At 32.3% G+C, this 20110-nt stretch overlaps 1 protein-coding gene across 15 annotated transcripts in view; it reads right to left on the bottom strand.

Moving 5' to 3' along the window:
- Positions 1–4112: 4112 nt before the first annotated feature.
- The window catches only part of LOC145286150 (synaptotagmin-1-like), a 285233-nt gene continuing 269235 nt past the window's right edge, over positions 4113–20110 (bottom strand). For 9 of the 15 annotated variants that reach the window (XM_080134892.1, XM_080134891.1, XM_080134889.1 and 6 more), the window contains 3 exons: positions 14112–14229; positions 8583–8716; positions 4237–4726 (listed from right to left, as the gene is read on the bottom strand). In XM_080134892.1, the coding sequence (XP_079991018.1) occupies positions 4541–4726; positions 8583–8716; positions 14112–14229 (438 nt within the window). In that variant the 3' untranslated portion in view covers positions 4237–4540. Of the gene's footprint in view, positions 4727–8582; positions 8717–14111; positions 14230–20110 lie in introns of all 15 variants that reach the window. The other 6 variants (XM_080134885.1, XM_080134884.1, XM_080134880.1 and 3 more) reach the window with 1 other exon arrangement.

Below are 20110 nucleotides of genomic sequence, written 5' to 3'. Positions count from 1 at the left end.
TTTAACTTTTTTCGTATTTTTTTTAAAAAGATTTTTTTTCATTATTTTTCTCTGACATTTTTATTTTTATTTTGTTTTTATATTTTCTTTAAAGAAAAAAAAAATCAGGGGCTCAGTCTCCATTTAAAAAAAATTTTTTTTTTACTTTTTTTGAGAGGGGAACTGATGTTTTTCTTTCTTTCTTTTTTTTTTTTTGTTGTTTACGTAAGTCCCTGCTTAATTACTGAGCTTGGCTCAGCAATCAAGAGGTTAACAGGAAGAGACGGAAGGGATGCGCAGTCTAGGCGGTAGAACACTATCACAGACCACATATATATATACCTCAAATACCTCCAGTTACTGTTTCCTTGGAGTTTTTCTTCGTTTTATTTCTGCCATTGTTCAAGCGTTTTTTTTTCTTTTCGTTTTTTTTTTCATCATTTTCATTTTTCAAGCACACCATTTTATTCACATATTTTCCTTTCTTTTGTTTTATTTAAACTTAAAAAAATCAATTCCACTTCCGTTATCTGGAAAAGGAATCCACGGACTTTTCTTCGTTTTTTTGCTTTCTGTTCTTCAATTGGTCATAGAAACGGACTATCATATTGGAACTTCTTTTTTATTTGTTAATCTATTATTTTTCTATTTTGGTTTACATTTTAGATTAATATTTTATTATATCTTATTCTGATTAATTATTATTATTATTTCCTTCGGTTAAGTTTAACTAAGTATTTTATTTTTTTTTACAATCTGAATAAATATTATTACTATTATGTATTTATCTCTTGATGTTGTCAGTTAAAGATTTATAATTCTTGTAAGCTGTTTACGGGTTTTTAAAGGTCAATATCTGCAGTATGAAACATGGGAAATGTTTGCCAGGAATGTTTAATTATATATTGGAATATAACCAAAAAAGCAAAAAACGTGGTTAGCTTACATACGAAAATAGTACTTGCGTTGATCCCTTTAACTTGTTGTCAAAAATAAAATTAAATAAATAAAAAAAAATAAATTGAAATTATTTTTTTTCTTTTTGAAAACATCACACGAAAAAAAAAATGGTTAAAAAAATAATAATTAAAAAAAATATATATAAAGTCACTCACAAACATTAACAAAGTTTCATTAAATACAAAAGCATGATTTCCTTTTCACGTTTACCGTTTTAAAAATGATATTAAAATTTTTTTTTATAGACCAACAATATGAAATAAAAAAAGATAAATAAACAAATATAAAACATAACTAATAAGTATTTCAGTAAGTGACTATAGAACCAACAAAGATATATTTTTAAAAATAATAGATTTGAAAAGTTTAACACAAGACCATGGAATCAGGGGAAGGGGAAAGGGAGAATTATTTAAAGTATATGATAATAAGTATAATAAATAGACCTGACACATTGAGGAATAAAGTCCAGCTTCAGCAAGGTACTGTACACCTGAAAGAGAGTTGACCTTATCAGTGCTTTTCCATATATATTTTTTGAGGGGTTAGGGTTAGGGTTTGAGATGAGAGGGGAAATCATTTTGAGGGATTTGGGAGCAGGATAAAAGGAAAGCACGTTTTCAAAGCATTTCTTGGAAACATAGCGAGTATGGAAGAAAGGAACAGGGATGATAGGGAGGGTTTTTTTTTTCTTTTGGGTTTTAAAAAAACTTCTTTTTTTCTTGTTGCTGTTTTAAATCCACTGTTTTTTTTTTCTAAATATACACTACAAAATCATCACAATTATTACTATTTTTTTTTTACTGATATTTTGAAATATTTTGAAAATTTTTTTAGTTGTTTTTTTTCTTTTTTTTTAAACACATTACTAAAACAACTCATTCAAAATCAGCCTGATCTTCACATGGTGTTTCTGTTTCGGTTTATTTAATTTATATTTTTACATATACTTTATTTTCTGATACCTATTTATCTTAAACTTAACACCTGATAATTATATTTATTGTCTTATAGCCGTTTAATGCCTAGTTTAAGTATATCATAAACGAAAGCGTTTAATCTATTATTACGGTAGCAATTGAATTTACTTAGGGCCAAAATAACCTTACCGACTACTTAAGCTTAACTTAATTCAATGGCAGGCAGTTAAAGGCTCTGCCGAGATCACCACTGTCAATCAGTCAACCACTGCTTCAAGATAAATACTTTTGCTTCATGTTTTTTTTTTAATTATTACACATCTTAGAGTAAACAGAAGTTTTTTTTACAGAGTTCATGAAAAAAAATTTCCGTCTACTGGGATTAAATAATTCATTTCTTAATACAGTAAAGATAATTGATCGATTTTCCAAGAATCTGACTTAAAAGAAACCGAAAAATTAATTATTCATAATCGTATGACATGCTTTTAAAAGTACTTTGAAATTTTTGTGAAATCTCTTTAATATTAATTTTTTTTCTCAAGGTAAACACGATTTGATATGCATTTTAGATAAGATTTTTAAAACTGTTTTTTTTTTTCTTTTTACTGATTGTATCTTCTGTTATTAAGCAATGCATATAACTTATAAATTAGAAATATACAGCGTATAACTAATGATATCAATTGGCGCTTCTTACTGTATATATGAGACATGGCACATACAGAAATTTTTCTTAACTTTTATTTTGTTTTAAATTTTTTACAACATGCACAATATCCTTGTCAAAAGGTATAAACATATTTTCAAAGATAGTTCTTCAATACTTTTTTAATCTACATTTTTATACCTTAAGTCAAGAGATACATTTTTTTATAATGGCATGTCTCAATTTCAAATTTGATAAAACATCTTTTTTTTTATCAAACTTAAAATTCATATTTTACTTTATTACAATTATAATTACTTATTTTTGTAAATGCCATATTTATATATACTCAAATACTAGATATATATATTTTTTTTTAGTTTATACATATATATATATATAACTTTTTTTAAACATTATTTTTATCATTTATTTTATTTTTTAAGACGACAGGCCTCTTATGGATGTTATACAACATTAAACACACATCGTTGCTTTTCTTCTAGAATGTATGACATACATAAGACATGTAATTTTGAATTATGGCTTAAAGAAATTGACATTTCAGGCCTTTTCTCTGCAGAGTGTACCGTTCTAACACACTGCTGTACTGCATGACATACAAATTGAATAAAAGTTCATTGTTTCCATCTTTTTTTTCTTTTTTTTTCCAATATATTATTTTTCTTCATTTTTTTTTTAAATTTCATATTTTACAATGTTTAGCGAGACATTCAATTCAAACTTCCTGCTCGGGAAATATTCCTAAGTTGTTTTTGTTGGCGCTTCTACTGCGTTCTGCCAATTCACTTCCTTAGTTCGATTTCAGTAGAGTTCGTATTTATTCACGCATCTATCAGTAGCATAATAAAGTATAATTACCATAATGTATAACATAGTTTATTATCATAATAACATATAGCATGAAAAAAATGTGCATTATAGTTATAATGACTAACAGAATAACTCATTATGACGATACTGTTCAGCATACTGAGTTATTATGACTATCATTATTAGTTGGAATGACCTGATTTATTAGTCTAACTTAAGACAATAATTTCCCATTTTGACATTTTTAACACTAAAGGCTTTTATATATTAGGCTTTTCTGAAATGTATTAATTTCCTGTTTTATTTTATATTCGCACAAGTTATCTTCTATACATTTTATATATACTTTAAACATATCATAGTTCCTTTTCATTTAGTAGTGACTACTTTAAATCTACATTAAAATTTTAATCAATTTCAGAATTTAATTTTTCATTGTAATTCTTCAAAAATTCTTTATTACTCTATTTGATTTATTTTCAATTATTTTATGTTCGTCTTTGAATCTAAATTTATTTTATCTTATATAATTACATTTACTCCTTGATTATTTTGTATTTTAGCTATATATATATATATATATATATATATATATATATATATATATATATATATATATATATATATATATATATATATATATATAATGTGTGTGTGTGTGTGTGTGTGTTTATGTATTTTAGAAGACCTATTTTTATAATTTCAGTTTTTTCAACAATTTCATTCCTATATTTTTTTTCCAACTAAATTTTCCTATTTGAAAACTATACTTTTGCTAAACTATATTTTTCCCATTTCTTAAAGTTTCTTGTTAAAAATATTTTTTCAATAATTTATATTTTAAAATATTTTAAAAAAGAAAATATATGAAAAAAAAAACAACATATGTTCATGTTTTTGTTTTGTTTTGTTTTGTTTTGCTGTTGTATTACTTTTAAAACCGATAGTCTAAGATATACCGGATCTCTTCCAATATAAAAATTTCGACTCGTTGATGCCAAAAACTTTACTTGATTAAATAAGTACTGAAATTAAAGCCCTTTCTAAATTGCCAACCCAAACCTCCCTTTCTGAGAAATGTTTGGGTTAAAGCAATTATTCTTTGGCTATTTCCAAAGTGGTGTCCTTATGTCGAGGGCCAAAACTGATGAAGGAACTGGTAGATAGTACAGTTACTGATCTTCTTTACTTATGCCCGTTAGTTTTTCTCGGGCACCTCCTGTAGCGTGTGCCATTGTGCAATAGGCCGACGTGGATTGGCTAACATGTCACTCCAATGACGCAGTTCAGTACCAGTTGAATTACAACCCAGGAAGGTTCGTCCGATTGGTTCAGAGGTCCCAATGCGATCGTAGTCGACCACTGTGATATAGAGGGATACTTTCTGCAAAGTTAAAATAAAATAATTGAATTAGAAACAAGCAAAAAAAAAAAAAAAGCACTTTTGGTGATAAAATCAAAAGTAATAGCAAAGTCTATCCATATGTTAAATAACGAGAGAGCGCGTGTTAAAATGCACGTGTAAAATCGCTGTGCGTGTTTTTTTAGTCGTGCAGGTGTATAGCTGTGTTTTTATCAAGAAATAACAATTTCAGTTTTATGAAATCAATGCCGTTTATTTAACACTTGGAGAGTGTGGTTGCGGCAGAGAGAGAGAGAGAGAGAGAGAGAGAGAGAGAGAGAGAGAGAGAGAGAGAGAGACAGACAGACAGACAGACAGACAGACAGACAGACAGACAGACATGGGGTGACGCGTGACAGGCCGGCTGGTGATCGTCTCGTCTTGTAACTTGCCTTCTCAACTTTGACCTTCGATTTTTTTTATATTGACTGTATACCTCTTTTTCTTTGTTTAGCGTTTGACGTCATCCGGTCAAAATATGGAACGCACTTACCTCAGAGGTCGTTCCTTTTGTTCCACCTGCTAAAATTTGAAAATCCAAGATAGATAGATAGATAGATAGATAGATAGATAGAGAGAGAGAGAGAGAGAGAGATAGAGAGAGAGAGAGAGGGGGGGTTGGCACTCAACAAGCCGACTGGTGATTGTCTCTCGTCTTGTAATTCGTTTCCTCTAACCCCAAAACATTCGTTTTTATTATCATTGCATAAGTCAGAATTCCATAGTCTATTCGTTTTAGCATTGATGTTTTTCTATGTCATCGGTCAGAAACTGTAACTCTTTCTCGCGCTTGTTGTTTTTCCAAGAAAACCTGGTATTACCCGTGCTTCATTACTCAACGCATATATAATATATCAATTTTATTTGTATCTTCATCCATCGAATCATCAAAAAATTAGGAAAAGAGTTAAGAAATCTTCAAAGACAAAGAAAGGATTATTTTTATTTATATTTGTGTGGACTTGTGAATAACTTTGTGAGACAGTATCGAAGTTGCCTTTATAGTTAGAAGTCCATGACTGTGACCTTTTCAGCGAACTTAGCAACGGATCTGATACAAGTATTCCATTTCAAGTCAAAAGTGAAGGCCAGTTCCAAAAGCTTGCTAAAGCAGGGTGCTTGCTAAAGATGATAACCATCCATTTCAATTGGGGCCCAGTAGGAATCAGAGCCCTGGTGGGGAAAAGATATAAGCTTAGTTTTTAATGCATTAAAGATAACCAGCCATCTTTCTCTAATTGTACCATAGTAAAGTAAGAAGAGAGAGAATCAGAAAGATCTTGGTCATTGCTGGTCTTTGAAGTGTTGCCATAGATGGTAGTGTTGTCTGCATAAATGTCGACGAATAATTGAAGTGTATGATTTGGGAGATCCTTGAAAATCAGGGACAGAGTTCGGCCCAGAATGGATCCTTGAGACAGGCCAGCACATATACTATGAGCTTTGGACTTCTGCCTAGCGATGACTACTTTAATAAAGCTATCTCAAGAGAAAGGATTTGATGGTTGAGAGGACATTTTTAGATATTCCATAGCTGAAAATTTTGTGAAAGAGACATTTATTCGAAACCCTATAGAATGCTTTTGATATGTCAAGAGCTATTGCTCTAAAAACGCAGCCTCCGGCAATAGATTCACTTATCTTGTGTTATATTACAGCCAACACATCAGCTATACATCTTACATGATGGAAACCATATTGCTTGTCACTGAGTAGGTTGTTTTTGTTGAGATAGTTGGCAGCTTCTCTATTGATTCAAACACTCAGGACGCACAGGAGACAGCAGAAGACCCATCTCCAGTATTTCTAAATATTGAGCAAACTGTCAAAGTTTTCCAGGGTGTTGAAAAGCTTCTCTCCTTAAGGCAACATTTAAACAGCTTTGCAAGAATAGGAACAAGTTCAGGTTGCTGCTTTTTGAGTACTATGATTGGAATGTTGTCATGGCCAGTTGCTATGCTGGAATCAAGGTTCTTGATAAATTTGGCAGCATCTCAGACAGATATATAGATGTTGCTCAGTATTTTCAGGGTTGGGAGGAAAAGGTTGAGTTTGATGAAAAATACTTAGCAAAGATTTTGCTGATGAAATCACCTCAGCTCCATTGACTATGGTTTGGATAAAAGACATGCGTCTGTTCAAGTCCTTGTTTTAAGCCGAACATAGAGACCACACCTTTGCTCAGCTACTTTAAACTTGATGAACTGAGCATATGACATTCTCGTGTTTTCTAAAACTCTTTTGCAGTGGTTGCTGGCAGTCCTAAAGGCGACTTTAGTTTCAAGACTTCTATTTCATTGAAAGCAATTGAAATAGTGTTTTTTGTGTGCAATGGCAGCGGCACATTCTGGGGTGTACTACAGCTGGATATTTGGTTTCTGGTGGAATTTCTTGGAGGGTATGTAGCAGTCTATACCAACGGTTAACAAATCAAATGAGTTAGCTGCTATAGCGGACATATTCTTTTTAAACATAGAATGTAGGTATGGAACTTCTGAAGCTGTCCCAATCAGCTATCGAGTATCGATACACTGTACGGTGGAGAGGGACAGCTGAAGTCTTGTTACACTAGACAAACGAATGATTGTAAGATCCCAGCATAGACAGAACGAAAAATGAGCACGAGTCTTTCGAAATACGATTTCTTTAATCAAGAAGGAATTCGAACTAATCTTTTAATAAAGGAAATATCAGAGCTTGTTGCCCTTCTTCTTTAGCATGACGTCATATTTCGCTATTTAAAAATAGTGAATACCATAAGCAAAACAGTTTTTACATTTTTATGCTTTGGGCCAAAAGATAAAAATCCCTCTAGATTTTTGATTCTGTAACCTCGGTTGGGGGGGGGGATAGAAAAAATGGTAGCAAATGAATGCCAATAGACTCCTGAACACCATACTATTTTTCACAAGCATAAATGCTGCACATTCATCAGAACGGCAGCCATATTTAAAGATGGCTGACAATCATTCTAATACAACATGATGACTTAAACCACAGTTGCACCCAAACCAATAAACATACAAACATGCAGTTAAGTAGATTTTATTCCCAATTCAATTCTTCCTTATTTATTATATGCAATTTTGCCATCTTATTACTCTTGGTCAGAGATTTGACTTTATCTGAGTCTCCAAGATTATGAGTCTTGAGAGATTGGTTCTATTTAAATTACCCTGTCTAAGATGATGATGGTTTTCATCCAAGTTTATCTGAGGATGTCCAACTTTTCCAGCCTTCCACTTTGTTCAAGACTCGTCAGCTACATTAGTTTTGTCACTTAGAGATGCCTAAGTGACAAAACTAATGTAGCTGACGAGTCATTAGAACTAAGTTATCTATAATATAAATCTCACCTTTCTGTTTAAATGTATATATGTATATATGCCTAAAACATTCGACAGAGGCGACGTATTTTCACGAGACTGGTATCGTTTTGAAGCTTGACCCTTCGGACGACACATATCGAAAAGTTGGCTAAAAACATTAATTCCTCCACCCTCAACTAGGCATTTTTCTACATTTTTCACCGATATTTTCGAATGTCATCCCCTCTTTTTAGATTGACTAGCCTTAATTTAAACCTTCGTCACTTCCGGTTTGGCGATGGACGCAACGGCAAAGACGTCACATTTTTTTTTCACGTTCTTTTCCTCCTTCGGAGTACGGGTTCAAGCCTGCCTGTCTGCATACTACCACTTTTTTTTTTTTTTTTTTGCTCAACACACACCTCCAACCTCCAAACACCCGGGCAACGCTGGGCACACGGGCTAGTAAATCTATAAGTCAGAAAGTCCATCAATATTGTACAGAAAAAAAAGACAAAATATTACTGTACCTGTATTTGTTCGAACGGGACTTCAAACGCGAATGACTCATTGTAGTATGGATTCAGTGTGCACTTCTTGATAGTGGTTTTCTTCTTCTTAATTCTCTTGCCGTTTAGCATCAACGATATCTTAACATAAGGATCTGGAATGCAAAATTTTAATGGGGTTTAATGATATAATAATAATTTGTAATGAAAATTTAAAGGGATTTAACAATATTTTACCAAGAATCTGGAATAGAAAAAGTTTAATGAAATTTTACGGTATATTAACATAAGGTGACTGAAATTAAAGATTTTAAAAGGAGTAACCTGTTTGTAAACAAAAGGAGTAACCTGTTTGTAAACAAAAGGAGTAACCTGTTTGTAAACAATCAGATGCGATGTTAAAATAGTAAGCTCGATACAAGTCTTGGAAAGAAACAAATGTCGAGAGTAATTACTACAAACTCTACCAATTCCTTGACCGGCAGTAATCGTGACTCCCTGTAATAATGATTCCCAAAAGGATGGAACACTAGTGTCTGCAGGTATTAAAAATAATTATAGTAATAATATACAGCCATGGTCAAAATTATGGAGCTCCTATAAAAAAGAATTGAAATAAAAATTTAAACCTATGTATTTAAATTTACAATGAACAATTGAGAACAAATGTAAAATATTTAACAGTAGATTGTAGTATATTTGTTTTTCATTTTATAGCTTCTCTGAAGCGTTTTAGCTGAGTATCATACTAAATCCATTTCAATATTCAAAATTATTCATTGTCATACTAAAGGTTGTTTTTTTATTTTTCAGGTAATATTTGATTACTACCAGTGCTATAACAGTGAATTTAATTGAAAATGCCTCCAAAGAAGCAGCTTTCAGAGATTAAAAGAGCACAAGTTGTTGCTTCATCTGGTGAAGGATATTCTCAGGTAGAAACTGTCAGGAAGATGAAACGTTCCGGGAAGGGAGTTCAGAAAACGATTAAAAGGGACAACGAAACAAAGGCTTTTAAAAACAGAAAGGACAAGGCCGTAAAAAGCCTACAACCGCCAGGGAAGACAGATTTTTGATAAGAGCATCCCTTGCACGAGAAAAGTTCTTCAGAGCTTCCTGTTGAACTTAGGGAGGATGCAAACAAAAACATAAGCTCAAACAATGAGAAGAAGGTTATTAGAAGTGAGATTAAAAGATGCAAAGCTAGGAAGAAGCCATACTAAACGATTGAAATTTGCATCCCCCCCCAAAAAAAAAATACATGAAAATTAAACACCTGATGATTGGGCCAAAATTGTGAGGTCTAACGAAAGTAACTTTAAAGTAAGTTAACAGTTTCTATTTCCTGAACAATTTAAATTTTTATGTAAATAAAACATATCCATAACATTTATTAAAAAATTGTAACAAATTCTTTTTCTTTTCTTTTTTTTCATCAAATTTTTGGTATCACTGGAGCAGTTTATATTCGCTGTAAGTAACGAAAGGCATTACATTCTAATTGGGTGGTTCCAACTGTTAAATTTGGAGGAGGAAGTGTCATGGTTTGGGGCTGCATGACTTCTTCAGGCACTGGAATATTATATACATTTAAGGGCAGAATCAACTCCACAATTTATACTGGACCAGATTTACCAAACCTCCTTGACTAAAATATTTAATAACAACATGCCAAGTGATGTAATCTTCCAACAAGATAATGCCCCATGCAATATGTAAAAAGTTTCAACGTGTCGGTTTGAGGAAAAAGAGATTACAGTGATGAAGTTTCTCCCTCAATCCATAGAACTAAATTCGATTGAAACTTTGTGGTCCCAAAGTGAGAATGCACAAATGTTCATAAAAAAAAAAAAGAATTAGAGGCCAAATTTCATGAAAAGTGGCAGAAAATACATCCTACCACCTGCAACATTTTTTTTTTTTTTACATGGTAGTCACCACTTATCAAGACCCGGAAGCCACTTGGGGATAAGGGTTATTGTGTGTACAGCAATCAATGGGATAGTATCGTAGTAATTGTTAGTATTTGGTATAAAGGTAAAAAGAGGACATGCTAAATATTGATTGTTGTTGGAATAAATTTATAAATGTTTATTATTCTTAACCTTTAAATATAGAGGAATAATAATTTCGATTTTTCATGGGTGCTCAATAATTTTGGCCAAGGCTATACATATATATATATATATATATATATATATATATATATATATATATAGTATTGGGAATCCCAGCTTAAATGCTATATAGGTATTTTGAGAAATAGAAAGTTATATAGCATATTTTGATTTCCCATCAGCGAGTTTAGCGGGCTCACAAAAGGTTAGCTTTGACAGGTATCAACCTAGAGAGAATGCACGGGAAATTAGGGGTGACATGCACCGAAAATTAGGGGTGACACGGAAATTATGGTCGTAGGCTTCCGGTTGACGACCACATGAGCTGAGAGTGGTTTAAGCAGCAGAGGAATGCTGATCGGAGATCTGGCTCTCCACAACCAGGGTTCGAGATGATAGGCTTGCCTTTAATAAAACAATTGAAGCTTCAAATCCATCTTGTTGTTATCGATGCATCTGTCTGCAGTGATCACTTCCCAATGAGATGGCAGCCCAGCGTCCAAGAAGGTATGATCCACTGGCCAAGGCAAGCAGGTATGTACGATTATGTTATTTCCACGTACACGTCTCGAAGACTTTCATGGCAAGAAACGGTGTAAGGATAAGAACACACACGCACATACATATACACAGCCACGCCCATATATGTAAGAACACAGAAACTTAAAAGTAAACGTAAAAGTAACACAAAACAGAAAAAGTAAAAAACGGAATCGTAAATGAACAAATGAATAAATAATAAATAGAAGGACGCAAAAGCCATTTTTTTAACATATATTCTTCAGAATAATTTTATTTAACATATATTCTTCAGAATAATTTTATTTAACATATATTCTTCAGAATAATTTTATTTAACATATATTCTTCAGAATAATTTTATTTAACATATATTCTTCAGAATAATTTTATTTAACAATCAGTTGGTATGGAAACCTGTGATTATAAGATTTACCAAATATTACTGGCAGTAATATTCTATAAGTATTATCCCATCTAAATAAGAATTGCTCGATATGCAAGATAGAGCAAATAAATTAATTGTAGTGATTCAATGAATTTCAAACAACCCTTATTGAAATTTCAATAAGGGTTTTTTGAAATTCATTGATCACTACAATTAATATATATATATATATATATATATATATATATATATATATATATATATACCGATTTCTTGCTGAGGTCATAATCGCCCATATTTTTTGGATGTAAACAAATAAAGAAATATTTATTTATTTATTTATTTTACTCATAAGACAGTAATCTATGAACACATGTTTCAAGGTACTACCTCTTGTCAGTGTAGCTTGACTGTTTCTAGGATTTTAACCTCAGACCATACGTATGCCTTCGATATGAGTTTAAAAGTGATAAAAATAACATGTGAAATCTTCTGGGACTTTGTGGCATAATAGTTAACGCACTTGACCATAATACATGTGGTCTTAGGCTCGAATCCTAGAAACAGTCAAGCTATGCTGATGAGAGTTAGTACCGAGTGGTTGGGCCGAATTTTTTGAAATTTCACCCAAATGTACTTTATATGGCTGGCAGTGATTTATAAAATGAAAAGTAGGTTCTCCACAGTGCAATGTAGACTACACTGTATTGTGAGCTGAGTAAATGCGGGGCAGATTGAAAAATAGGCATTTTTACTGATTTTGATGACACTAAAATAAATATGGGAGAGTGAAACATTCGTTGATCCTCATTCATTTCTGGGGAACATTCGGCCTCCCGGCTAGTATATATATCTATAGTCTGAGGTTATTGTTTTTTTTATTATTTTTATAACTGAATGACCTCCGATTAAATCTGAAACTACTTTTGCATATATATATATATATATATATATATATATATATATACATATATATATATATATATATATATATATCAAATCCACACTCCCCCACTGATTGAACTTATATGCACTAGTATATTTAAGATTTGGAGTGGCCATCACACACGCACACATATGAATACCTTCTCTAACCCGCCCCCCCATCCTTTCCCATACCTCAACACAGACGCAATTCCACGCCCCCTATTGGATTTTATTTACATACAACACAATCTTGCTTTTAAAATCATCTGATGGAGCCTCCTGATTTTAACTTCCTGTGACGAGGAAGACTTGATATTTTCATTGCAAACTTTGCTTTCGTATAAGCTGTATTGCCTGAATAGGTGTCTTGTTACTGGTAACTAGCTGACCGAAACATACTCATGAGTGTGTAGCAACATATATATATATATATATATATATATATATATATATATATATATAAGGGAATCAAAGATGTATAGGAGGATTCTTTAAATGAATACTTGTTTATATAATAAAAAAATTGAACATGTAGATGAGGCTCAGATACAAGAGGACAAGATGTTGAGAATAGAAAAATATATATTGTTGCATTTATTCATTAATTTAAAATAAGGGAATACAATCAAGAGCGTAGTGGTTACCAGAGCTCTTTATGCCAAGCATTTCGAAGCCTAATGCTTCTCATCAGAAGAGAATAGGAGGTGCTAGGTAACAAAGTAGGAATGGTATGGATAGTAGTGTGCATTTTAGAGTCTTTAGGGGTATATATTAGAAGGATGTGGGAGGGATATAGGAGGAATTATTGCAGTAAATTCTGGACCTTAAATAGGCTAGCCTGTGATTTTTACCAGATTTATATATATATATATATATATATATATATATATATATATATATATATATATATATATATATATGAAATTGAGGAGTTTGAATGGAAAACATGATAAATCCAATTAGTATGAATTGAAACCTTAACTTAAACAATAAAAGGGCGAATATGTAAAATGAAACCAACTAAAAATTAATTCTAATTTTATTTTTTACAAAAGCGTCACCACTTATTAAGGCTCGGAGGTCACTCGAGGATAAGGGTTAATATGTGTACGGTAGTCATTGGGACAATAGTGTAGCAATTGTTAGTTGCGGAAATTTGGCATATTTAAGAGGACGGGTCTACAAGAACTTGTTTACATTGGACTTGAAGATGACAATATTGTAGTTAGCTGGAAAGCAGGTCAGCAGAACCGAGTTCCACAGGCGGGCAGTTCTAGGAAAGAAGCTGTGTTCATGGAGTTTACGTTAAGGTTTAGGCACTGGTAGTGAGGCGGGGGGAGTTATTGATAGTGATTTTGGCTAGATGAGTGTTTTTTGGGAAAAATTAGCAACGTGCAATGGGGGATATAGATTGGAGCTCAGGAAAACAAAGTGAAAATATGGCGATATGTGAAATTTTGGGGTGTAGTCAAATGTTGAAATGCAATACTTTTTGTAACGATAGCTTTATCATTTTTAAGATGGTCTTTATCACGTTTTTGCATTCGAACTCTTAAATTGTGTATCTTCTGCCTGAAAGAATTGAAGCCGCTGTCTTACCTGATAGTCCACCAACGTCCATTTTCTTTAGATTTTTAGCCTCTAGGATGACAACGGTCAGTTTGCCAGCAGTTGGAACATATCGCAGTGAGAAACAAATGTCACCCAGCTTGTTCTCCTGTAAAAAAAAAATGGTTGATTGGTTATTATGTCTTATGACATATCAATTATCTTTAGGTCACGTTGTATTGAAGACATTTTCTTGGCCTTTTGGATAGCAATAAAGTGTAATATCTATTCTGGTGAAATCGGTTCATACGTTAATTGGTTTTAGATTAATTTTGTGTACAATCACTTCTATTTAATAGATCAATGTAGATCGATTGTAACTAAGAGATAACTTCCCTAAATCATTATCTAACACTATTCTAAAATTCTACAACCACAAGAATTTAAAAATTTTCTGATGAACAACATATCTTCCAAACATTTGTAAATAATTTTTCACTCCATTTGACAGACCACTTTTGTATCACTTTTTGAAAAGGAGAGATTTACCCTCGAAACTATCAAAGATGTTACATCATGCCGAATATTTTTTATTAATATTTAGCAGTAAGTCCCATATTTACTGATTTAATATGTGAAAAATCTTTTGAAAAATAGATTTCCTAAAGATTCATTACCCAAATATTATGTTCGACTTTTTGTTTTTGTTCATATTTTCTTAAATCGTTCCGGTTTCCTGCATTGCTATCATCCTTTATATATATATATATATATATATATATATATATATATATATATATATATATATATATATATATATAGTTTATTTGCTAATCTTCCGTTCAGCTGTATTTATACTGCTAGTTGTTTGCGTACAACACAATAAATTGGATCTTATTCAGTTTTTTTTTTCTGCAAAAACTCCGATCACTCTTGCTTGCATCTTGTCTATCAAAAACATTGTTGTCATGGAAACCAGCTTGTATTTAATAAAATTCACACTCCTTTCCACAGTTCAATGAGATTGAATACAAATAAACTTCAGCCTTTGCTTGACTTATAAACATAGTTTCAATCATGAAACTGTTTTTCTTGTTTTGGTCTCGGTTTTGATTCTAGCTGATGGCACTCAAATCACACACACACACACACACACACACACACACACACACACACACACACACATATATATATATATATATATATATATATAAATATATATATATATATATTTACTTTTGAAATCATTGGGTACAATCTAATATGAAATAATTGACTTTGTAATAATAAATATGAAATCTGCGTAAATTAAAATATCATATCTAAGCATATTTTACAACTGGGCAATGCTGGGCACCCCTGCTAGTTTATTTATAAAGACACAAATATGCTTTGTTTGTTAACCATGCTATATCTCTTTCATTCACAAAACAATTTTTGTGAATTTAGCACTTGCTAAATGATGACTCATTCTCAGTGTTTCACAGCTTGAATTTCTGTGAATTTTTATCGTTTACCATTTCATGTTTAGCTTATCAGCATGGATCTTGGTACATTACAAAGATCTACACTTGTTGTCTGTACCATTACACATCATGATTCTGGGGCTATAACTGCTAAGATTAACTATTTAATAACGTGTTATATATAACTATATTTACAGTATCTGAATAAATCAAATATTTTTGAAATAGGTATATTAGCTTATGCAATAACAATATCTTATCCAATTCAGGATCCACTGTATCTTTTTTTTTGTCTTCAATCTAGATCATGACAAATACGAGGTAATGATTATCCATTTGACAAAAACCATGTTTTTGTTTTTTAAAAATCAGAATTATCTTTTAACAATCTTTTTATTTGTGTTGTGGCAGCAGCAAGATTAGAACCCACATCTCCAATGTGTGACGTAAAATCACATCAGGGATCGTAATGCAGAAAGGACCAGATGATCTTCTCTCCTTTTAGAGTTACCAAACAGTCAATAGAGACCTTGTAAGAAACAGTTCAGACAGAAAACCCCCATATCTCTTTTATGCTCTAATACTCTCACTCTCTCGTTCTCTCCTTCACTTGCACTCTCACCCTTCCCAAAAGTAAAAAAGAATGAAAAGATCATAATGAAGTGGGTAATTTAAGGGAGGTGAAATGAATCAATATTGGAGGGAAACGGAAGCCACGTGTAACGAAAAAGATTTTCAGAAAGTAATTATATATAGTAGCTGGCATGTGCTATAGACGTGCAAAACACCACATCTGATTTACTGAGCTGTGATATGAATCCGTGGCATATTAACCTGCATGCCGTGTACCCAAGTCAACTCATATAGAAACGACTGAAAAAGGACGAAGCTGATTTCAAATTTTCTTGCATTGTAGAGAAACGCCAAGGAATTTTGGGACTCCTACTTTGTATATATATATATATATATATATATATATATATATATATATATACAAATCAGGAGTCCAAAAATTATATATATATATATATATATATATATACATACATTTATATATATGTATATATACATTTATATATATATATATATATATATATATATATATATATATATATATATATATCAATGAGCATCGCGATGATGTAATTGGATTCATTAGCCTGTATCATAAAGACCAAATAACAATCAACTTGGAACTCATGCCGAGCGACAATTGTAACAAGTAATTGACCAGCTGCCCAACCACAAGGAATTATTTGCTGAAAAAAAAGCTGAGAGAAACCATCAAAAGAGAGGGATAATGCCAATATAATCGAAAGGAAAAATAAAATAAAATAAAAGAAGAGAGAGAGAGAGAGAGAGAGAGAGAGAGAGAGAGAGAGAGAGAGAGAGAGAGAGAGAGAGAGAGAGGAATAAGAAAACCAGGAAAAAGAAGATTAAGCAACACATGGATTGTACCAATTATATTCCGATTCCTTGGAAACATTGAGACTGGACATATTATTATTTTTCTTTTTTGTTTTGATATTTTGTTTTTGGGTTGCTGCGTCACTCAGATAAATATTTCATATTTCCTTTCATCCAATCCCAACATCTACCCCCTATCTTTGTTAGACAATCAAGCAAACTGTATAATGACATTCATGCTTAAATGTTATTTTTATTTTGAATTCAATCAATCATTTCTTATAATATCATAATTATTTCTTTATTCTTTGTGTTTGCCCCCACCCTCTTTTGACATTCAGTATTGCATATAAGTTTTGCCATGCGTGTGCTTTACTTAGATATTTTGTGAGGATAATTGATCTTGAACCAGACAACTTGTCATATTCTTTTTTATTTCTTTCCTTTTTTTTTTATTCATGTGTTGCGAGAAACGCTGAGAAAAGCTGCTAACTAGTAGAGTCGTAGATTCTGCACAAGCGACCATGCCCCAACACTGGTTTCTCCTAAAGAGATTGGTGAACTTTCAGCTGGAGAAATGTCACATAAAGGGACAAATTTATGGGAACTCAACTCTGCTCAAGATAAAACTTTAATTGAATTCAGCAAAAGCAAAAACTCGTCTAGCTGCAACCACTGTAAATAGTTTCCCAATCTCTCTCCTTCTTTCTCTCTCTCTCCTTCTCTCTCTCTCTCTCTCTTTCTCTCTCTACCGAAAGCTAAATGAAACTTCTATGAGCAAAGTCTCTTTCCTAGAAATTCTCATATGACTGCAACATGGTTGTTTTCAAGCCTGATGTTAAAAAAAATTATTGTTGAACCATGCTCTTAAATAAGCAAATGTTGCCCAATCATCACCATCATATTTTATCGCTCACCTTACACTCATTTAACACTTATCCTCAAGTGGCTTTTAACCATTGATAAGTGGTAACACCTTAGTAAAAAAAAACAAAAAGAAATAATGAAAACAGATGCATGGTTGAGTCAGCTTCCACTGAAGGAAGAAGTTTCTAAGAAACATTGAATTCAAAACCGATCCCCTGCTACATGCAGAGTCGGGTCATGGGGAGATTATCTTGGCAACGTTAGTTTTTTGCAGTTTTCAAATTTTCTCAACTGTCGAACTGGACTTTCAGTGAGATAAATTTGCACATATAACTTGTTTTTCTTTTTCATCTCTCTCTCTCTCTCTCTCTCTCTCTCTCTCTCTCTCTCTCACACACACACACACACACACACACACACACACACACACACACACACACACACATATATATAGTCTTGGAAGTTTTTTAACCTTAAAAACTATATTAAAAACATTTAACTTTGATATGTTTTATCATTTGTTAGAAAACTATCAAGTCAGTAAGTCATTTAATCACCTGCAATCAATGCATCCACTTGCTCTTTCGAATTCACTATAGTACTAATGTTAATTTAAGGGATGATCAGTTGTTTACTATGAAACTGTTGTTTCGGGGATATATATATATATATATATATATATATATATATATATATATATATATATATATATATGTATATATATATATATATATATATATATATAAAGGAGAAGGTTCTTTGTAATCATTCTTGGTTACCTATTTGGCACTGACCATGTTCAGTGTTGCTTAACTTTGGCTATCTTATGAGAAGCTGTGTCCTAACGTGTTTATATTTTATATATATAAAAAAAAAACTGCTCAGAAAGAAAGCCAGTACAACGCATAAAGAAAAAAAAACATTTATTTGTTTATAATTGAATTTTCGGTGATATAACACCTTATTCAGGAGAAGAATCAGTTTGTGCTATTCCACCCCCCCTTTTTTTTAGCCCTTCCTTGTGGCATGCTGCCATCAGAAAAGTAAAGAATGTATGTTGTTTCAACTGTGAGATTTTCAAACGTTCCGAGGAAAATCAAGTGGTTGCGTGAAATGAATTAGTGAAATTTTTCCCCTCAATGAAAGTGTTGTTTAATTTAGAATTAAAATCTGAAATTTAAATAAATCATCATAATCATCGTCATCATCATCATCATCATCATCATCATGACGGTGTTATGGTACTTAAAATGCTACGAGCATTTGGACTCCTGGGTGGGCCATGCCAGGCAACGTCTGACGCCTACTCTTCATGGGTTGATATCAATGATGTAATATGCAGTCAAATCAGTTCTTCCGCCCTCCAGACCGGTCTTCCTAAGTCTACCATGATCTGTAGCGCCTAGGCTATCCAGGTTTGTTATGGAGTTAATACAAGTGGTGGCATGCTGTACATGGCCAGACCACCTGAGATGCCAAGTCTGCAAAATGCCAATTCCACAAATACCAAGATCTTTTCCTTCATTTTGAAGCTGTACATGCACCTGCGTTTGTTTCCCTTTTCATTTTACACTGCATAATGGAACATTTTCAACGTTAGAAACTAAACACAGAATTCTTAGAAACAGACACACAATGTCTATTATATTAGCATCTTTTTTTTTCATGAAATTTAATAAATGCTTTATTATTACTATTATACAACATTATTTTTCATCAATTTAAAATTCAATGAACTTGTACTTCCGATAGCATTCACCCGGGCAGTCAGGTTAAACCTACCTAATACCTGATGTGGCATTCATCCCGGGCAGGTTTAGCCAGCTAACTGCGAAGAAGGAAGTTTTAAGGGAATATTAAATTCACAAGCTATTCTCAGTCGCATAGATTCATAGTCCATGGTGTGGATCATATCTCAGGTTATTAATATACTATTTGTCATGAAAACGGTTTCGTTGAGATTTGTTTAAGAGACCCAAATCCTACTCCAAGTTTCTATTTAATTTTTAAAAGCCAGGCACTAGCATTTTAGGTTGGAGTGGACCTGAGACTAATGGTAACTATTTTTAATTTTTGCTTATGGTTATGGTATGATGATGCTGGAGTACAAGTGTCTTTGTGCAATAGATCTGTTTGAATGGAACAAAGGCAGCCTCGAGCAATAATGCACTTGATACAGCCAGTTCATTTGCAGCGTATTATAATAGAACTCACAGTGTTAGCTAGTAAAATAATCTAAACTTTTTTAAATTCAGTATATTTTTACTTAACACCATTCATCCCAGTCAGGTTAAGCTGTCTTCTTCTCTG

This window comes from Euprymna scolopes, chromosome 10 (assembly GCF_053919585.1).
Source record: "Euprymna scolopes isolate OS-2025 chromosome 10, ASM5391958v1, whole genome shotgun sequence".
NCBI classification, from domain to species: domain Eukaryota; kingdom Metazoa; phylum Mollusca; class Cephalopoda; order Sepiida; family Sepiolidae; genus Euprymna; species Euprymna scolopes.
Note: the sequence above shows the minus strand (reverse complement) of the source record. Positions and strands in the feature narration are given on the sequence as shown.